Source organism: Ambystoma mexicanum, chromosome 4p (assembly GCF_040938575.1).
Source record: "Ambystoma mexicanum isolate Mex_15411 chromosome 4p, UKY_AmexF1_1, whole genome shotgun sequence".
Classification (NCBI taxonomy): Eukaryota; Metazoa; Chordata; class Amphibia; order Caudata; family Ambystomatidae; genus Ambystoma; species Ambystoma mexicanum.
In genome coordinates, this window is record NC_090927.1 from 520,568,055 (window position 1) to 520,588,184 (window position 20,130).

General features: G+C 40.4%; 1 protein-coding gene across 1 annotated transcript in view; it reads right to left on the reverse strand.

Annotated features, from left to right (window-relative positions):
• The window catches only part of TPO (thyroid peroxidase), a 670,859-nt gene that overhangs the window by 399,684 nt on the left and 251,045 nt on the right, over positions 1-20,130 (reverse strand). Inside the window, exon 7 of the mRNA XM_069605188.1 lies at positions 17,347-17,517. Coding sequence (XP_069461289.1) covers positions 17,347-17,517 — 171 coding nt within the window. The remainder of the gene's footprint in view (positions 1-17,346; positions 17,518-20,130) is intronic.

Genomic DNA, 20,130 nt, shown 5'->3' on the forward strand with positions numbered 1-20,130 from the left:
TTTTGTGACCATGGGAATACAGCAGAAACAGTCAGACACTTGCTTCACACGTGTACGGGATTGTCATCAAAAAGAAGGATCCAATTGTGCCACCAGTTCACGGACTTCCAGAATTTGGACGAGGAATATTGGTGGAATTAATTGATGAGTGACGCAAACACGAAATCAGTAATCGCAGTAGGCAACTACCTGGAGAACCTGGACCTGGACAAAAAAGAACAACTAGGACTCAGAAGCTAGCGATGTAGCGACCGATGTCATGGCGACTTCAGTAACTTCTGCAATAATCTGACAGGTTAAATTTCACTTGTAAAAACTGGTAAAACACAGTTAAATGAAGTATAATAAAAAAAAAAGAATCATGGCATGGCTGAAGGGAGTTGAAGTAAAAAGCATTTAGCAAACAGTTCCATAATAATGGCTTCTCTAAGCTCAATGTGTGCTACTCTGTCGCCGATGGGAAATTAATACAGGACAGGTCATGTCATTTGACATTACACCATGCCCCCACCTCGACCCAGAAACCACTGTGCAGTGAAGTTGAAGGCACCAACTATGACATTATCATGTGAACAGTACAAACTGTCTGGTCAGAGTTGCAGCATAAGTGCACAGCTTAACAGAATGAGTTTGGAGTGTGGGCAAATCGGTGCTTCAGCTTCTACAATCAACAGGAATTATATTTAAGCATTGTCAGATTCATGAGTAACATGCTTTCTCAGGTCGTGGGAAGGCATGCTACTTCTGCAATGTAGGCAGACGTGAAAGGAATATGTGATGAATCTGATTATGTTATCACTCCTTTCCGCTGTAGCCTCTCTCCATGTGGCCAGAGGACGGCAGCCGCTACCTGAACTTGACCCTGGGGCGGCTATTTAAGGGAGGACCACATGGGGGGACATTGTAATAAAGATGCAAGTTCAACGCGCTATGAAGGAACTTACATATAAGCTGCGAGAGTAGCACTGTAAAAGGGGAGTGGGGCTCATTCTGATCGTTCTGTAATAAAACCCATGATAAAACTAATCCATAAATACAGGGGCACAGGTAAGTATAATCTAACTTAGTGTTAGGATGAAACACGGTAAATAAGCCTTAAAGGCTGCTTATGCAGAAAACGTGTGTTGGCCTTTTGTGTGCGAAGAAAGCCGCTGTGGCTGGTGACTTAGTGCAGAGTCTGCGATCCCAGGCCAGTGCTGAAGGAATTGCACAGTGGGTTTTATTTTTCGAGGTCATAGATTAGAGCTCAGAGGTCCCACCAACGAATAATGAATGCATGGCCATTTTATAATTCAAAATCCCTTGTAATATGCGATTTTCTAATGGAGCCAAAAAGAACCACAGTAGTTTCAAATTGCCCCGTAGTGCAGTTTCTCTGAGAAAAGGGTTAGAGTGTCCCTGATATGCAATATTTGTGTAACAGTGTGTCCGTGGTTCAAGGCTCTGAAGGTGACATGGTGGGTAGCTCTTCCCACGCGAACTAGGATAAGGCGACCAGGGCAGTAGATTAAAGTTCTGCTGGTCGTCTCAAATGTTTCAATTAATTAACTTTGTGTTGTGGGAATTGGGGGTTGATTGGGACATCACATGTTGTAATTGAGGGCAGTGTGGGAAGGTTCGTGGACCCACTCATTGAATGTAATGTATGCTTTTCTACAAGGGTTCAAAGTGTGAAAGCCTATCAGCTTGCTGTGGGGAGATTTTTTCATGTCACACGATCACAAATACTAATTACTTTGCATTGTATAAAAGGTCTAACTTTAAGGGAGTTTCTTTGACAGCGCCTTTTCATGTAGTTCTGTTCTGCACTCTGTTGGAATTTGCTGTCCCAGCTGCATCTTAGCCCTGAATAAAACTGTGTTACTTCTTGCACTGGCGTAAACTCCTTTTTCGCTACTTTTGTAATTTTTGGGTGAGTTTTCAAGGCAACCCCTGACTCAACATCATCAGATGAGACATGGTATCCCCCTTTTCCTTTTAGGGATACCTCATCCATTCCTCATGCCTTGATGGCATATTGCGATGGCTTCTTTCAACTATGAAGGGGACCTACTTTCGACACCTGCTGTATTCTGTACAGAATATACGGAAGAATTGCCTATCATTCCCATGCATCTGAAACTACTGGGACGAGGAGGCTGAATGGAACAATGAGGCCCAGTAAGGAGGAGAAGCTTATGATAGGTGCCGGGACATTTAAAAATCTGAACCAGCAAGAAGAAGAGATACGCTGTCTAGGGAAGTTTGGCCCTCTCTGTGCTGACCAAGGGACTGCCGAGCTGCAGAGAGGATTGTGGAGCCAGCCAGCCAGCTCATGGAGAAGGCCAGAGTAGGAGGACTGCAAGTTCCAGTTCTCTGTTTGGAGACCAATAGAGGAAGAGAAGGAAATACGTCCAAATGACCATGGGAACCAGAGAGCAGTATCCGCACCACCCGAAAACAGAGAAGCATTGATCAGAGTGGGAACAGTGAAGAACGTGGAAGGCATCCAGCAAAGCCATGAGCCCATAAAGTGGAGGCGAGACACCAAAGGAACTGGAGAGCAGAATCCGTGTCAACCGAACACTGAGATGCGTTCAGCAGGCAAGCAGGAGCCTCGAAGGACGGGGAAGGCACTCAGCGATGGCGGTGAGCCTGTGAAGTGGTGTGTGGACACCGAAGTGCTGCTTCCTGTTTACCATGAGGGAACTGAAGAACACCATGGAAAGACGGTGAGTCCTCAGGAAGGAAACTGGGACACTGGGGCACTTCAGCAACATTACCAAGTACAAATAAAAGCAAGTGAAGTGATTGAAAGGGAACATGAAACACAATATTTCCAAAGGCAGAACAATAGAATGAACATAAGAAAGTCAAGTTTGCAAGTCTGTAAAGTGGATTTCATGAGAAAGACCTTGCAGATGAGTATACCAGGCAAAGTCAAGTTTGCAAGTGTGTAAAATGAATCACATGAGAAAGCACTGGCAGGAGAGTATACCAGTAAAAGTCAATTTGGCAAGTGTGTAAAGGAAATCACAAGAAAAAGCCCTGGCAGGACAGTATACCAGGCAAAGTCAAGTTCTGCAAGTGTGTAAAATGAGTCTTTTTTTATTGATATAACTGAACTGAATCAGTTTTACAATATTCTTTCATAACATGTAACAAACATACTTAAAATAAATGGTACAGAAAAGAACATTTCTATCCACCAATTACACTCATGTACATAAAAATAAGCAATTCAAATTCATCACAATACCTATGTGTGTCCCTAAAATACATTATATGTCATTTATACACTTGTATATCAAGTTATATCATCTTCATATAGTTCACTTCAGTGAAGAAAATCAATGAATAACTCATATAACTCATAAAAAAATAAAAAAAGATTTTAAATCAAACCAAACCATTTGAGCACACCATTTATATATACACAGTGCAATTACAAAAACCCGCTTTATCTAAGCACATTTATCAGCTTTACTTGGCAGACTTTCTCTCAGGACAGTCAACCAGGCAAAGTCAAGTTTTGCAAGTGTGTAAAGTGAGTCACATGAGGAAGTCCAGGCAGGACAGTGCATCATAGAAAGCCAAGCTTGTGAGTGAAGTTACATTTAAGTGGAGAGGAACTTGGCAGGGTAGTACACCAGGTACTCAGATCCAAGTTGCTATGCATACAAGTTGTTTTTGTTGACCAGAGAATTCCAAGGAGGATTCATGTCCTCAGGAGTTTAAAGTGTCTTGAATAGAACTTTTTTGTTGGAGTGAGTTTGAACATGTTTGCACATTCAAGGTGAAAGACATTACACTTAACACCTTAGAGTATCTTTTAGAATTTGAGAGCCATAACAGGAATTCGGACACAGGACATTTTGCTTTGAACATCTTGACATCAGACAGACCCTTTGTTTTGGTTGAGGTAGGGAAATACCTCTTAAAACAGAGACAGCAAGGCATTTTCTAACCCTCTTATTATTTGAATAAGAGTCTATAACAATTAACATGACTCCTCTGTGTCAGCGTCCCATTCCTGGTTCATCACACATATCAACTGTACAAAGGGGTAAAACCCGCATTAGTGTTGTCTACAGTACAACTGTGCTTTATCCTGTACCAAAATGCACTTTAACAAAAACATGTTATGGGTTTACGAAATAGATGGGGAGTCAACCAGTCAGACTTCATAGATTTGCCAAATACAATGCTTAAAATTGTGCCACCTTACTGCCATGTGCATTTCACTGTACACTCAATTAATAATTAGTATGGTGTGAGTGGTTACATCATGTTGAGCAGCAGAGGGTTCACATGTGTGATATTAATGAGCCCGAAACAATCGTGCACCTTTAAATACAAGTATCTAACAAGGGCATTTACTTTAATGTGCACTTGCCCTTGCTAGTAGCCCAATAGCACTGATGTAAAGTGGTACTGGGCCAAGGGAAACCACATTATTTCTGTAGTAGTGGTTCTTTAGAGTGTGACAATTGAGAAGGAGAATGGTCCACCTAAATTTAGGTCGGCTAACACAGGGCACACTTTTGCTAGGTTCACGCTCTAAAGAATGGATGTATGTGGAGGCAGAGGTGCACTCATGTTCACTGTTTCAAAATACAATTAGGATTAATTAGTTTTAATGATATGATTTAGGTGCTCCTGTGTAGGTCTCGGTTGCAAGATCTATATGACAATTGAGAAGGAGAATGGTCCACCTAAAATTAGGTGGGCTAACACAGGGCACACTTTTGTCTGACATGTCAGTCTAACCTTATGGAACTTCACAGTGGTCCCTTATCAGATTGAGTTAATTAAAGATGCTACTATAGTAGTATTTTCATCAATGTATCTGTATTTTTCAAGATTCATACATTATGATTTGAAACAAAATATTACAAAGTATTTACAAATGAAATGCAAATTCATTTGCAATTTTTCAATCTGAACAGTTTCAATAAATAATGTTTGATTATTTGTACATAAAGTGCTGAAAATTCATTTAATTTTCAATATAAACATTGATCTTTTCTCAATTTGAGATCATAAACATTGTACGACGCCCCTCGGGACTAGCCCTTCATCAGGTACAGTTCTCCAATTTGGTTCTCTGAAAATAAATAAAATAAATGGATTTCAGTCTCGTGTGGACTATTCAATATTGTTACTTTGGGTTGCTGATTCTAATTAAAAAACAAAGGACTGACCTGTGCCCTTTAGATATCCTCTTGTGACTGGAAAGGATTCTTTAGTGTTTAATACAATCTTGCATTGGCTGGAGCTCCACAGTATGCTAGATTAAGATTAACACCTAGTGGGGAAATGCATATTTTACTCCGTGTTCATCAAAAAGGAATCTTTTCAGTTTTTTAATACTGTGAGTGGGACACAGTCGCTCAGCATTAAGCGATGCGTCCCACTCCACGGTATTTGCGTCTTGATTCGCAAGGTATACACTTCTGTCTACTCACCGTCTTCGCAGAGGTTCTGGTGTTGATATTATGTGGCGGTGTGCCTCCGTAGATAGATATCTGGAGCTCGATATTGTTGATTTCTCTTTCAGTGACTTCTGTTTGTTGTCATGCATGGATATCCCATCTGTGAATAATGTGTGTATCACTTTAGACCCTTGAGCCACTACGTAATAGTTTATTTGAATAGATAATGCAGTAACATTCATGTTTTGAAAAGGGAGCAGCGGTTCAGTCCGATCATCACTTGCATTCTAACTTACTTGCTGCGTTTCGTCTGCGCGTTTAGGCTGCTCGTCTCGTTCAACTCCACGTTCGCGCACTGTGATGTTGATGTTCCAGTGTCCTCTGTTCTTTTCTTTTAATGCCTTATCCGTGCATCATGTTGGAGAGCAGCCTCTGTGTGTTCCTGAAAGGAGACGCGAGTCTCGGCAGACTGTGTTGTTCTTGAAAGTGCCGTTGCCCGGGAAACGATTGTGCCACATGGGAATTGAAGTTTCCCATGGGTTTCTTGTATATTTCTAGGCGCCATCTTTAGATAATTTTTACAAACGTAATGCTAATCTCATGAATGCAATCTACACTCACTTATCAATTTGTGGCAATTAGTACAGAGTGTCCGCGTTCACTAATTAACTATTTTATTAAAGATGACTTAAATCTGTAATTACAAGTTTCCTTGTAAATTCCAACTTCTGGGTCGTAGGATAACCTCATTCGCATTATACAGGAGTGCAAGTTGGTGTGTACCTTGTGTCAATGTACGCACACATATGCTGTTTATTGGAGGGTGTTCCAATGCCGCCATGTTAGTGTTATCTACATAAGGTAAAGTCACCAGTATTCGTTAAAGTGTAATTTGCAGCCAATTAGAGATGACAGCTCATATCCCAATCTACGTTCATTCTGGTTGGGTACATAGAATTCAATCGATCAATCCAAAAGAGTTCACGTTGTAATAACAATTTTGCTATGTTTCCTCTTCTTCTTGATAATGTTACATGTTCCAGAATGATAAATCTGATTTGAGCTATTGAATGTGATTCCCTTAAAAAATGTTGGGCTACCGGTGACCGGTCATTCTTTAGTCTGATATTTGACTTGTGCTCTGACCAGCAAATTTTCGCTTTTCTGGTTGTCATTCCGACATAGAAAATTCTGCACGGACATTTAATCCCATATATGATATTTTTGGTGTTGCAAGTAGACGTATGTTGTAATTTGATCTTGTATCCTTTGTGGGGATGATTGATGTATTCCCCTTTGATTAAATTATTGCAATTATTGCAGTTGTTAGAAGCAACTGTTCCTTTATGGTTTGGATTTGTGGTTCTCTTCTCTGAAAAATCTGCTCTAATTAGATTGTCTTGTATGGACTTACTTTTGCTGTAGGCAAATAATGGTGGAGTGGGGAACAGTTTTGCCAAAGTTGGATCTAATGTGAGAATTTTCCAATGTTTTTGTACAATTCTCTTTATTCTGCTACTCTGGTTTGAATTGGTTGTCACATATACAAGATTGATGGTTTTTCGGTCTTCAAATTTCTTTGATAAAATTTGAGTCTTGTTGATGTTGTCCATATCTTCTGAGATGATCCTCCAGTATCTCAGAAATTGACTCAACGGGATACTGGAGAAGGTGTTTCTTGGATGAAAGCTTTGTGCATGTAGCAGACTGTTTCTGTCTGCTTCCTTCGTGAAGATTGTAGTCTGCAGATTTCCTTCTTTTGTGTAGACTCTTACGTCTAAGAAGTCAATTGATGACTTTTTAAGTAAATTTGATTCTGGGTGCCAATGTGTCCATAAACCTAAAGAATTCATTCAATTCTTCTAGGGTGCTGTATTGCTCTCCCAGAATGCATGGACAATCATAAATCACCAATGCAATTACGGAGCCAATACTTTGAACGCAGGAAGACACAATAACTTGCAACCACACACTCTTAGAAAATAATGAGCACTTATACGGCTATTTATTCAAAGCTTAGAAGCAACCCGTGATAACATAGAAATAAATCACAGAAGAAACATAGAAATAAATCACAGAAGAACCAAAGAATTCAAAAGGAAATACATCACCGTGAGCGTAACTGGATTCCTCATCTCGCCAGAAGCGGCTGGAAGGACCCGATAACAGCCAGGCCGAGAGCACAACAGCCCACAGGTATGCCAGACAAAATCGTCCCTCCTCCGGCTGAAGTCTCACCTGACCGCTCAGGGGTTCTGCATATATGCACCCTTCAAAAGGAGTGGCGATTTCTCGAACCTTCTGGCAACGCACTTGCGCATTGATGAGCCGCCGTTGGTTGCCAGCTGGGTCAACCGACAGTAACCTCAAGGAGCAAAGTGCCTCCCTCCTCTAAAAACAAGCACCACAGAAAACAGTCCCATAGCTCATAACAAGACATAACAAGTTAGCTTTCCCAGCAGAAATGTCCTTGACTGCATACCAGGTTTGGAAAGCATGTTTTCTTAAGCATCGTGAATCTACCTCTCAGCAAAATGAGTGCAGCTTTTCACTGCGGGCTGAAGTAAATATCCATCATGGCTCCGAGCGCTCCCAGAATGCACTGCGCACCAGCGCCATGTTTTAGCTCAAGCATAACAGGTGACTTCCCAAATGCCAAATAGGTCATCAATGTACCTTACAAATAATTTAAGATGCTTATTCCATTTGTTATTGTTAATGACGTTTTGCTCTTCTAGATATGTATTCGCATAGGTTGGTGCCATTGAGGCCCCCATTGAGGTGCCAGAAATCTGGACAAAGTATCTTTCCTCAAACATAAAGAAATTGTTGTTTAGTACAATCTTCAGTAATTTCAAGATAAAGAGGCAATCTGCTGTACATGATTCAGGTTCATAGTCCACACGATACTGAAATCCATTTATTTTATTTATTTTCAGAGACCCAAATTGGAGACTGTACCTGATGAAGGGCTAGTCCCGAAACGCGTCATACAATGTTTATGACCTCAAATTGAGAAAAGATCAATGTTTATATTGAAAATTAAATACATTTTCAGCACTTTATGTACAAATAATCAAAAATTATTTATTGAAACTGTTCACATTGAAAAATTGCAAATGAAGTTGGATTTAATTTGTAAATACTTTGTAATATTTTGTTTCAAATCATAATGTATGAATCTTGAAAAATACAGATACATTGATGAAAATACTACTATAGTAGCATCTCTAATTAACTCAATCTGATAAGGGACCACTGTGAAGTTCCATAAGGTTAAAACAGACATGTCAGACAAAAGTGTGCCCTGTGTTAGCCCACCTAATTTTAGGTGGACCATTCTCCTTCTCAATTGTCATATAGGTCTTGCGACCGAGACCTACACAGGAGCACCTAAATCATATCATTAAAACGAATGAATCCTAATTGTATTTTGAAACAGTGAACCTGAGGGCACCTCTGCCTCCACATACGTCCATTCTTTAGAGTGTGAACCTAGCTTTGAAGAAATGGAGTGCTGTACATGTTGTTGGATGTTACATATGAGGTAAGGAGGAGGTGTCACACAATGTGGCTCATATATTTAGGTCATGGGGTCGGATGTGATGTAGGAATGCAAGGAGCCTAACTGGTACCTAGGTATTGACTGCATTCTAAGTTCTTTAGTTCCCTGATGAACTGTAAGAACATTGATGTAGTCCTGATTGCCATCAGGATGGCATACCAGTAGGCCAGTGTATAGCAATAGAAGGCTTGTTTCCTTCTTGTTTCCTTGCATGCCAGCTGTGTCTCAAGCCTAGAAATGGATTGACTCTGAGAGAAACATGATCATGCTGAGCTGAAGAGTTTATCAGCTAAACGGGCAGGTTTTGCAGCATTGGTTGTTTTACAGGCAGGCAGACTCAAAGACTATTCTGGCTGTGAGTCCATTGCATCTCTCTAAGGATGGGAGACATGCGGTAAATGTTCCCCATTATGAGGCATGCTGTGATATGCTGGCCAGTTTTAAGTGTTGCCAGGTGCATCACCAAAATGCCAGAGAGGAGGGAGGTTACCCTACTGATGCGGGAGATTGCCAGGGCCTAGTCTATGGTTCTGAATTCCTTGGGTGTCAAGAATGGTTTTATCTTCTAAGGAGGTTTGGTTGGTGCCAGGCTGTTTGGACATATTTGTTGATATGTTGTCAGAAGGAGAAAGGGCTGTCTATAGTGAACGCTAGTGATTTTGAAGTCGGAGCCAGGTGTGATTTGAGGCCATCAAGATGCACATCATTTAGTACCATTGAATGGTATCCTGTTTGATTGGTGACTGGTTACAACAAGTGATGTCTGTTTCATATTAAGCTTCAGGTATGTGCTTGTTATTTAAGCTTGAATTGAGCTGAGAAAATACTAAGGTTTGAGATGTGCTGGATACATCTGATTTTTAGCTATAATTGGCTATGATCCATATTTTGATGGAATGGGATGTCGGGTCATTGAGAAGTGATTCCATTGGCTCCATGTGTAGATTAAATATTATCTGGCAGATTTTTGAGCCTTGTGGGCTCTGTATTAACTGGGCAGCGGTCTTAAAGGAAGTTGTCCTTCTGGAAGGCTTGCTGTCTTTCCGAGAGATAAGATGTGAACCACTTGAGAACTGAACTGTGCCTCAGAAGCCCATTCTCTTTGTGAGTAGGATGGTCAGTGTGAGGTGATCAGCTGTATACAATGTTTCAGAGAACTTAAGGAGGATCAGGAGGTATGAGCTGCATTTGTCCAAGATTTGAAGTGTCATATATGACTTTTCAAATCTTATAATGCTTATGTTAACCCATTGCAAAGTCCAATTGTTCAGCAACATATATAGAATAGAACCAAAGTGTATGTATAGGTTTGGGGTGGCAATTAGCCTCACGACTTGGTAGCTGAGGGTTTATGTGCATTCATTTGGAAGGAGTTGTGAACAGGACTGATACTGGTTAACAATAGTCATTGTACTATTGTTGGTGGTTGAAGACTGGTCTGGTCCCCAATTTCAATCCACATTCAGCCAGCTATTATTTTGTTTGTAAAATTTTGTTTGTAGAGTGCTGTTTGTCTAAGGGCTAAGCAACTGCGCATTCTGATCAATTGGAGGACTACATCCAGCTCCGAAATGAATGCAAAAAAACCCTCAACTACCAAGTCCTGAATGTAATTGCTGCCCCAAACCTATACATACACTTTGGCTCCATTCTATACATGTTTCTGAACAACTGGACCTTTCAATGAGTGAACATAAGCACCCAAAAACATACATTTAAACAATATAATTCAAAAGTCATTGATGGAGGGAAGATCCAAACACAGGTCTATTTGTTGGTGTCTTTCCAAAAGTCGAGCATCTAAACTACTTTGTAACCTACACCTGAAATCCTCTAGATGTATATATAAGCTTCAACACATCTGTGCACATCACTGCATTGAATATATGCTAGTGGATAGTATTAGGCTTCCTTTATCCATCCAATGAAACATTGTTTTTCTTCAATTGTCCTTTCTACATGTTCATGTAATGCGTGTAGTCAATCACTAGCAGTAGAATTGATAAGACACGATTGTTAGATGCCATTGAGGTAACCGGTATCTGATGTTATTCTAGATATGTTACCCATTCTATATTTGTATTCAAACATAGGTCGAAGAATATTAAGCACTATCCATTCATTTAAATACTCATGTAGGGAATATAACATGTCCACTTTGCAAACGTTCCTTATATGTGAATTGTGCTATCTGTGACTTTTTGACATTTTCCTTCAACTGTGAAGCATAAGCCATATAGTAAGGGTCTATTGTATTAGTATTATTTTCATCTCTAAGTTCAGTTATGTTCTCCACATTTTTAAACTACACGATGGGCAGAACACCAAAAATATCTTGACACAAAAACCGCCCATACATTGCATTTACAATGCAACTGTTTGTATCACTCCTTGTCTCAATGTCTTTTTCATCATTTGTGATTGTTTTATATAATTGATAGTATATATACATATTTAATGCTAGCTGTGATGGTTCTGTTCATGATGATGTCATTGTGCACTAGCATATGCTGGTATATTGAGTTTTCGGTATTGCGGGAAATTTAAAAGTATCCTCTGTTTGCCAATATTAGACTTGTGCTGAAATCTTGCTAAGCTAACAGAAATATTCTTATCAACATGATAGTTACTTTATATAAGTTATTAACAATAATTTAAAATTGACATCTGGTCCTTTTATTCTTATGCAGCATCCTTTCAGGACACATTTATTTTTGAGTAATTTGGGTAGTTAATTCAGATATTTTCCACCACGCTTAATCCTTGAATACATTATTTTGAATTGTATACACAGCATTAGGCACCATGAATTCTGATTAAAGATTGTTTATGTTTGATTTTATAATATTTTCTGGCTTGGTACATCAGATAAATTGTTACTAGCTCTCGCTCTCTTCAAGACAGGTATGCTTTTATGATGTTTGTTACACCGAATAATAAACTGTAATTTGCAGAGTGGGGACCACTGAGGCATTCATATATTGTATGTTGTTTTCAGATGTGTGCCCTGGTGTAAGACCTCAAAGGTCCAAAATGCATTGGCCAACATTGTCTGCCTCACAAATCTTGAAGATAATGGAGTCATAATAATACAATATATTTTAATGAGAAATCCCTGATTGTTGCATACATTATTAGCCAAATCTGATGTATTTAAGAACTACTTGGGGGCTGCAGTCAGTAATGTGGGGGTTTCTCCCTGTCTTTTCTCACATCATTGCATTTCACCATGTGCTAGATCAAAACATTGTGTATGCGCTGCATTTTTAAAATCTAGCACCACATTATGGAGAGAACAGAGAGATGCAGTTAGTTTCTCTTTAGGCCTATCTGGGATTAAAACAAATATATAAATGAACTAAAGGTCTCCTGGAGATAGATTGTTCCAAAATGTGGCAGCCATAACCAGAAAGCTCTTACCGCCCCCCTCCCCCCCGCGAGAGGAGATTGAAGTTGGGGATCTTGAGCAAGTGAGAGTTCGCAGATCTAAGAGGTCGGGAGGGGGAGTATTTCTCAACGCAGTGTGAGAGGTAGTTCAGGGCTGTGTTGGAGAGACATTGATGGACCAGGCACAGTGTTTTGAATGTAATCCTTTCTCAGATGGCCAGCCAGTGTGCATCTCTCCTGGCTTCCGAATTGTGGCCAGATTTGGAGAGACCAATGGCACCTCGGAGAGCCTTGTTCTGAATCATTTGAAGTTTTTTTTCAGGTTTCGCTCAAAAGTACTGATAAATAAGGCTTTGCAATAGTCGAGCTCCTTTGATGGCTCCTTTGATGGCTCTTGCAATGGAGAGGCAGTTGGGAGTGGAGAGGAAGGGCCTTCTTTCAATGGATGATCCCTCTATACAGATGCATTTTTACCCTGTGTGCCCTGTCCTTGAGATTGTCAAGGAGTTCCTCTTTTCTTCTCAGGGACAGTGTCACAACATGTTTCAGCCCCAGGAATCTCTACATGCCCTTCCCCAGAAGGCTGTGGAATGGTGGAGGGGTGATCATGCCGATCATGAGAAATTTCAAGGATTCATAAATGACTCCTAGTAAAATGTCATCTTTGGCTCACGTTGCAAGGGCACTTAAGGAGTTATTGGACTTCGAGTGCCTTGTAAGGTTGAACAATTACTAGAGGTGTTATTCACTAAGCATCATATCGGGGATAAATGCTAGTCTCCCTGATATATCATGGAAATGTTGCTGTCTGCGTAATTCTCATGACGTGGAGGCTATCTGGATTAGGTGTGTCCCAAATGTTGAGCAGGGAAAACAGTTTGTGCACTCTGATCAGCCCTTTTCTCTCTAAAAATGGTGTGTAGCTCCTCATAGACTCTGCTAGGGGGCCATGGCCATAATGGAGTGTTTGGCAGGATGCGCTTGGTAGTAATAGCCCACCCCCCTCATATTCTCTCATATACATGATAGTTTTCTTATTTCACATTGACTTTCTAAGTCGATTTATTAAGCTAAATCTATAGTCCTGGAAGCAATAATAGTTTTAGTTCTATAGTTACTTGTGAATTACTATCACTTACATGGGACTGGTGAACATTTTACACTTCGTCATGTGTATCCTGTTATTTTGGAGATACATACTGTCCATCATCGGCTCCGGGTATTAGGGTTTACAGTCTTTTGCAACATGAATATTGGGATCAACTGTGGAGTAGTAGCCTTTAATATGTTCTTATGTTCAACATTCCGATTAGCTAATTAGGTGGTTGATGATTTTCCAGTATAATTTATTTGTTTCACTTTCTTTCCTTCTACTGCCATTAGGATCTCTGAGGTTTCAATTCTGATATTACCTTTGCACCCTTTCATCCTTATGCTTCTTCCATTATTTATTCATCACATCTGTGTGTTTCACTTTTCTAGTACCATAGCATGGAAATATTTCATATATATTATCACATATATGTTTTGTAAGTATAGAGTTATAGCACTTTCTGGACTGTGGTGGAAGTGTCTGTAAGTTCTCTTTTAAAAACGTATTATTATTACTAAAAAGACTACTAGTTAGTATTAAAGAATATCTTACACAGTTCTCTTTCTCTTAGTTGATAAATGTTGATAAATGTTATTTATGGGCTTCATTACAAGTTTTGCGGTAGCCTTTGCTGTAAAACCAGCAGGCTGCCGCCAAATTAGTGATTTTTTCCGGCACCTGCGTTTGGGCAATAACTGGGTCATTACTGCCCCACCAGACCCGGTATTTGCCCATCGGAGGGTGTCAGAAGAAAAATGCTCCCCATTCCCACTTGAGCCCTATAGGGCTCAATGGGAAAGGGGAGGTTGGTTGCACCGACACCATTCGTGAATGGTGCCGGTGCATCCAACATGCTCTGCTCGCGGGTGCCAGTACGCTCGCCAGGTCAGACCTGGTGGGCGGTAAGGCACCCACAAGCAGAACTCGTAGTTTGCTGTTCCGGTAACAACAGTACCGGCAATCTTACCGGTAACGTTCTTACCAGACCGGCAAACTTATAATGAGATTCAATGTGTCAATACAGTTGGTAGTTCTCATCTTGTTATGAAACGTTGGACTCTTTCCTAAGGTCACTGGAGGAATATGTAATTTTAGGGCAAAATATGAGATATCAATCCATTTTAAATCCATTATTTTAGGGGTTAAGAAGCCTTACTAGTATTAGGCAAACTAGCTTTAGGTAACTTAAATCAACCAAATTTCGGTTGCTTAAAAATCTTGTGAACGTTCAAACGTTTCCAGAGATTTGTGTTCTAGGTTCACTCAGGGCTAAAGAATTTTGGTTCTGTGAGCGAGGGTAGGCTAACAGCATCCCTCACAGCACAGGGTCCTTTAAGAAGTCACACACCCTACTGGGACTTAGCAGCAGAGGTGGGGGCATGAGTCATCGGGACAGTGGGTGGTTAGGGATTGGGAGAGGCACACAGATGTTATGAGGACCTGTATTGGGGCTAGTTCAATTCCCCAAAAGTGACCTGCAAATATTTGGGGTCACAAAACGTATGGATCAGTGACCTTCGACAATTAATGCGGCACTTTGGGGGGGGAAGAGGTTTTCTGTGATGAGACCTTACATATTTAATATTTTTAAATATGTAATGATCACATTCTTGGACGTCCTAATATTGTATCTGCCCTATTTCTGAGAGATTCCACTGGAGCTAATTCTGTTCCTGATGCAACATTAATTGAATGTTTACTTGTCCTGCGGAGGACGTTTATGCATTTCATTAAGAGCACACCCCATTTTAATTTATTTTTAATGATGAAGAGGGGGGCTGATCAGTAGTGGTGATTCAGTCTCCCCCTTCCAATCTGCGACAAACAATTTCCAGGATTTACGCCAGCATGACATTTTGCTGGTGTAAATGCTTTCGATTCCTATGGAATCTGCCTCCATTTTACACCAGCAAAAAGCATGTGGCTTTCATAGGAATTCATTGTAAACATGCCTGCCATGCCTATATGGCAGGCAGCTTTACTCCATTTGCATGTAGGAGTGCAAAAGGGTGGTGTACAGGCGAGTACCCCACCATTTTACACTCCCCTTTTGCTCTACGACATGCAATTGTTCAAAATTACACAGGGGGGACCTGTGTATGCCAAAGTGGAAACCTAACAGGTCCCCTCCATGTAAAGTACAAGGAATGCAAAAATGAGCCCCACTGAGATTTCCTATGGGCTCGTAGGTTTTTCGACCCAGGTCACTGCATAGTTCACCCATGTTGCCAATCTTTTATATCAAAGGTTTTGTTAAACCATGCGTTATTCACTCAGGAATTCCAGGGCACAGTCAGAGGGACTCCCCTGGTGTCTAGGTTCAGGCTTACAGTGGCCTGGGGAGTCAGAGTGGCATTAAAGTACAATGCAAGTTTCTTGCTCGCATTGCCTGCAGCTCTTATCCTCATCCATTCGCCGCGCGTCGTGACACTATTTCAAATCAATACAAGACTTCAGCAGTACCAGTTATCATCACTTTGTGCTTCCAATCTCCAGGCAATGGCAAGTAGAGAATAAGGAGTAATGATATGAAGACATCGCAATATGGGATATACAGCATAGTAGGCAACTTGGCACCAACTGGGAGCTGTCTCGTCATGTTCTGGGCTTCTATCCTTATTTGGTATTTGGTATCCAGCAACTTTACCGAATAGAAAACAGAAAATAACACCCCAAATAGAGCACATTTAAAAGATCTATATTTTTCGTTATACAACTTATTATTTCATTCTCTGTTTTTTAATTAGTTCAAATCACACCGATCCTTATATTTTTGAGCATTTTATGATTTTGAAAAGCTTAAAGGTCTGTCTTAAAGCCCTTTTGATAGGATATCCCCGTTCAGTCAAAACAATATTTGCTTTGCTTCTAGTTACTTTCTTTTGAGCACAAATGCTTGTGCCTTATGGTGACTCAATGTGTGTAGTTTTCTGTGGGGGGTTCAGAGTTGTTCGTACCACACTCCATCGCTCTCAAGTGGTCACAGAATGCCTTGGCCTCCTTGGGTCCTTCGCTCAGTAGCTCCTCAGCACCTAAACACTCAGGCCTCTTGCAGTGCTCTCAAAATACTCCTGGGCAGGCCCAGGGCCTCCTCTGTGCACTCACATCTTATTTACCCATCTTAACCAACTTAACTGTTAGAGAAGGGCTTGTGACAGGAAACATCTCTAGTGTTTTATATATCACTTGTTTTTAAAATCCTACCTAATAATGACTTAGGATTACATTAATCAGTTAGCACATGGTGTGAATAAAAAGTACTGCATGGGTAAATATTTACTTTGTAGGCTACATAGAAAGCACTGATTGCGGAAAATATGGTGTATTTATCCCATGCTATACCTTATTACTACCCGATGTGGTAAAATACCCACCAAACCCAAACTGATAAAGTTTTGTGTTATTTTAAAAACAACTGGTATCCTTAACTGCCAGGCTATTATGCAAGTATATGCAAAAAGGACGAGCATACTCGTCCTTGGCACTTAATACCCCATGTTTTACAGTGACTATTATGCTCATCGCATAACGAAGCCCTTAATGTCTCACAAGTGGCTCCACACCTTCGCTCTGCACAGGGGCGAGTGGGGAGGAGGGGCATGTAGGACCCAGATGTGTAATTGGTGTTGAGGGCAGGTGCAAGGGGCTAATGATGGGACTGAGTCTGGAGTCTTAAACAACTCTAAATCCAGGATTTGGGTTTTAGGCCCTGAGTGCTGCAGGCGATAGAGCTGATGGCTCAGAGTAACCCCACACTTCTTTCATGTTCTTCTACTTGAATATACGTAGGGTCAATTTCACACTTTCTGGAAAGGTTTGTATTCCAGTGTTTCTATATTATGACAATTGCCAAAGATTTTCAAGAGAGAAATGCACAAGATACACACCTGGAAGGGCATGGTCACGCCCACGCTGCAAATTCAGTGATGCCAGATCCATGGACCCATTATTGGACAAGACAAAGAGTTTCTCAGTTAGTTCTTCATTCATCAGTTGATCTTGCCTCGGTAGCTTTGCAGGAACAGCCAGAAGACCTCTTAATAAAGGATCCAATCCACCTTAAGAATTGCAAAATGTCATTAGAATGGGTCATTGTAATAGCTGTTACTCACTGCATCACATGACCTGATAAGCTACAGTAGAAGGACTATAGAAAACAAGTCAATGTATACTTTGAACTTATAGCCCTGTTTCTGAATTGGGTGTACGGGGTGCATTTTCGTACTGACGGTCAGTGTTTTCTTTTTTCGGAGCTGCAGATTTTGTAATTCACAGTGTTAGTCACTTTATTGCTTTGGTTCATTCAGTGACATCATTATAGTGGTGAATGCCTTTGGACAGTTGTGTACCTGTGATAGAACATTTTTACCTACAGGGGAAATAACTACTCACGCAGTGATGTGTAATCTGGGTGGGTGTATGAGGATTATCTAACAGGTGTGAGCAATCTGGACTTGTGGGGTTTACAGGGTGTCTGCTGAAGACTGAAGAAGAAGGTATGCTGAGAAGGGGTCCTGTTATAATGTAGCGGGACTATAAGTGTTTTAGTGCTAATCTCCTGGGGCACCAACCTCTTATATATGATAGATGTAAGGAAGGAGCCCGAATTATTGTAATGCAAATATTGTATGTATCTGAAATGGTATGACTTGTTGATTATTAGGAGGGGTATAATGCAGTTGTAGACAGAGCATAGCTCTGGTGAGTTGTGGGTAATGATTATAAGTAATTTGAGAGACTTTCTCGGACAGAGATATGATTGGTTGTGGGGGCACATTTAAAATGTAACTTACTTGGTGGCAGAGAAGGGAGATATATCCGTGTTCAGAACTGCAGCGTTATTTCTTCCCAAATTAATGTCATGGGTCATCTACATGGTTGTGTTAGTGAGTTCAGGGGAGTATCACAACGAATTTATTTTAGTCCGTTGGGCTGGGCGTCTTGCTACATGTCCATCTTTTGTCCCTGTTTTATGCCTATTTGCTTATTTTCATTCAAATGCCAGCAGCATATTTATTTATTTATTTATTTATTCATTTATGGTACTTATAGAGCACAGACTAAGGGCCAAAGGCATCTAGGCGCTGACTGACAGTGACCAGGAAAGTCTGCAAAAAGTAACTAGAACAGATGCATTTTCAAAGCACTACAAAACAGAGCATGATCAGTGATCGCCCGCAAAACACTGGAGGCATGGCTTTCCACCGGGTTGGGGCCAAAACTGAAAAGGAATGACCGCCTAAATGCACTCTACGATGACATGGAATTTTTGTAAGTTTTGAGAGGCCGAACATAGACATCTAGAAGGCTGTTAATGAGTCAAACTATTTTGTAGAAACTCTGTGCCTACATTGTGAATTGCATGGTGAATAATGCGCAGAGTCTTGAATTTAATCCAGGAGTTTACCGGAAGCCAATGAAGCTGAGGAAGCATGACCTGTGATGATGTGAAGTGATGAGCGTCAAGCTACAGTAGCGATGCAGACATTTTAAATGTTTGCAGTCGCTGAATGTGGGAGGCAGGTTGACCAAGATATATGATAGACAATAGAGGTAGTTGGCTCATATCAACAGTTTACAGTCAACAATCATTAAATCAGTGCTGTGAGAAATACATATTCAATAGTTTATTAATAATCAACTTAGTAGAAAAACACAATTTTATGACTTAAAAAAGTGGTGGGTCAGTCCCTATTGCTTAACATGATAAAATTAGAACACTGTCTAAAAAACAGACGATATAGTCGTGACACATAAACTTAGAAGCAATCTAGTAACGTATGTCTAATTGACATGTATTAGATTCTATGATGATTGCGGGGGCATTTGCTATCTCGCACAAATCATAGGACCTTATGTTGGAATAGATGTTTCATCAGTCTAGTAATTGCATGCCTAGATGGAGAAAACTCAACATGTTTCAGTTCTCTAATAGTTTTTCGGAACTTTCTTCAGGAGTTGTGCCACTGTATCTTATAATGTTACAGTAAAAAAAAACAAGAAGTGCTATAAATGCATATCTCAGTAACGATAATCATTCTTGTTGGCAGTGTAAAGTATCAAACTTGGATGTTCTTTCTGCAGCTGTTGATATGAAACAAAAGAACAAGAAGAAGAATAAGCTATAATTGCTCTGTTTCTTTTATCAGACTGGGCTAGGATAGATAGTTACCTAGTCCTGTCATTGTGAGTAGATCTTGTAGAGGTCGATTCCTGAATGAAGCAGGAGTTGGTCCTCTGGATCCGCTATTAGCTCTAAGATGAGTCGAAAGCGACCTACAATTTTAATTTGCATTGTTTATGTGATTTGCCGTCATGGTAGTTAGACTAAATCTATAGGACGCATGAATAGAGTGGAATACTGTCTTACCTCTTAAGGGGAGGCCCTGTGCTACTATAGGTTTTTTTTATAGGAATACTTTTCCTTGTTATTCCTGTAGGGTGAATCTTTCCAAAACATCATTAGGGCGGTGTTATCAGGTGCTGTACTGAAGCTACAAAGAAACACAGAACAAAAACCATCTATTGGTGGGTGTCGATTATACCGTTTTTAAATAGAGGTAAAGCTACCTCTTATATCTGGCTCACCTTTTAGTGAATGTAGAAAGCCTTGATAGTAGTGGTCCCAGGTGGCTTTATCTTTAATTTATAGGTGTTGGTGATCCTCAATC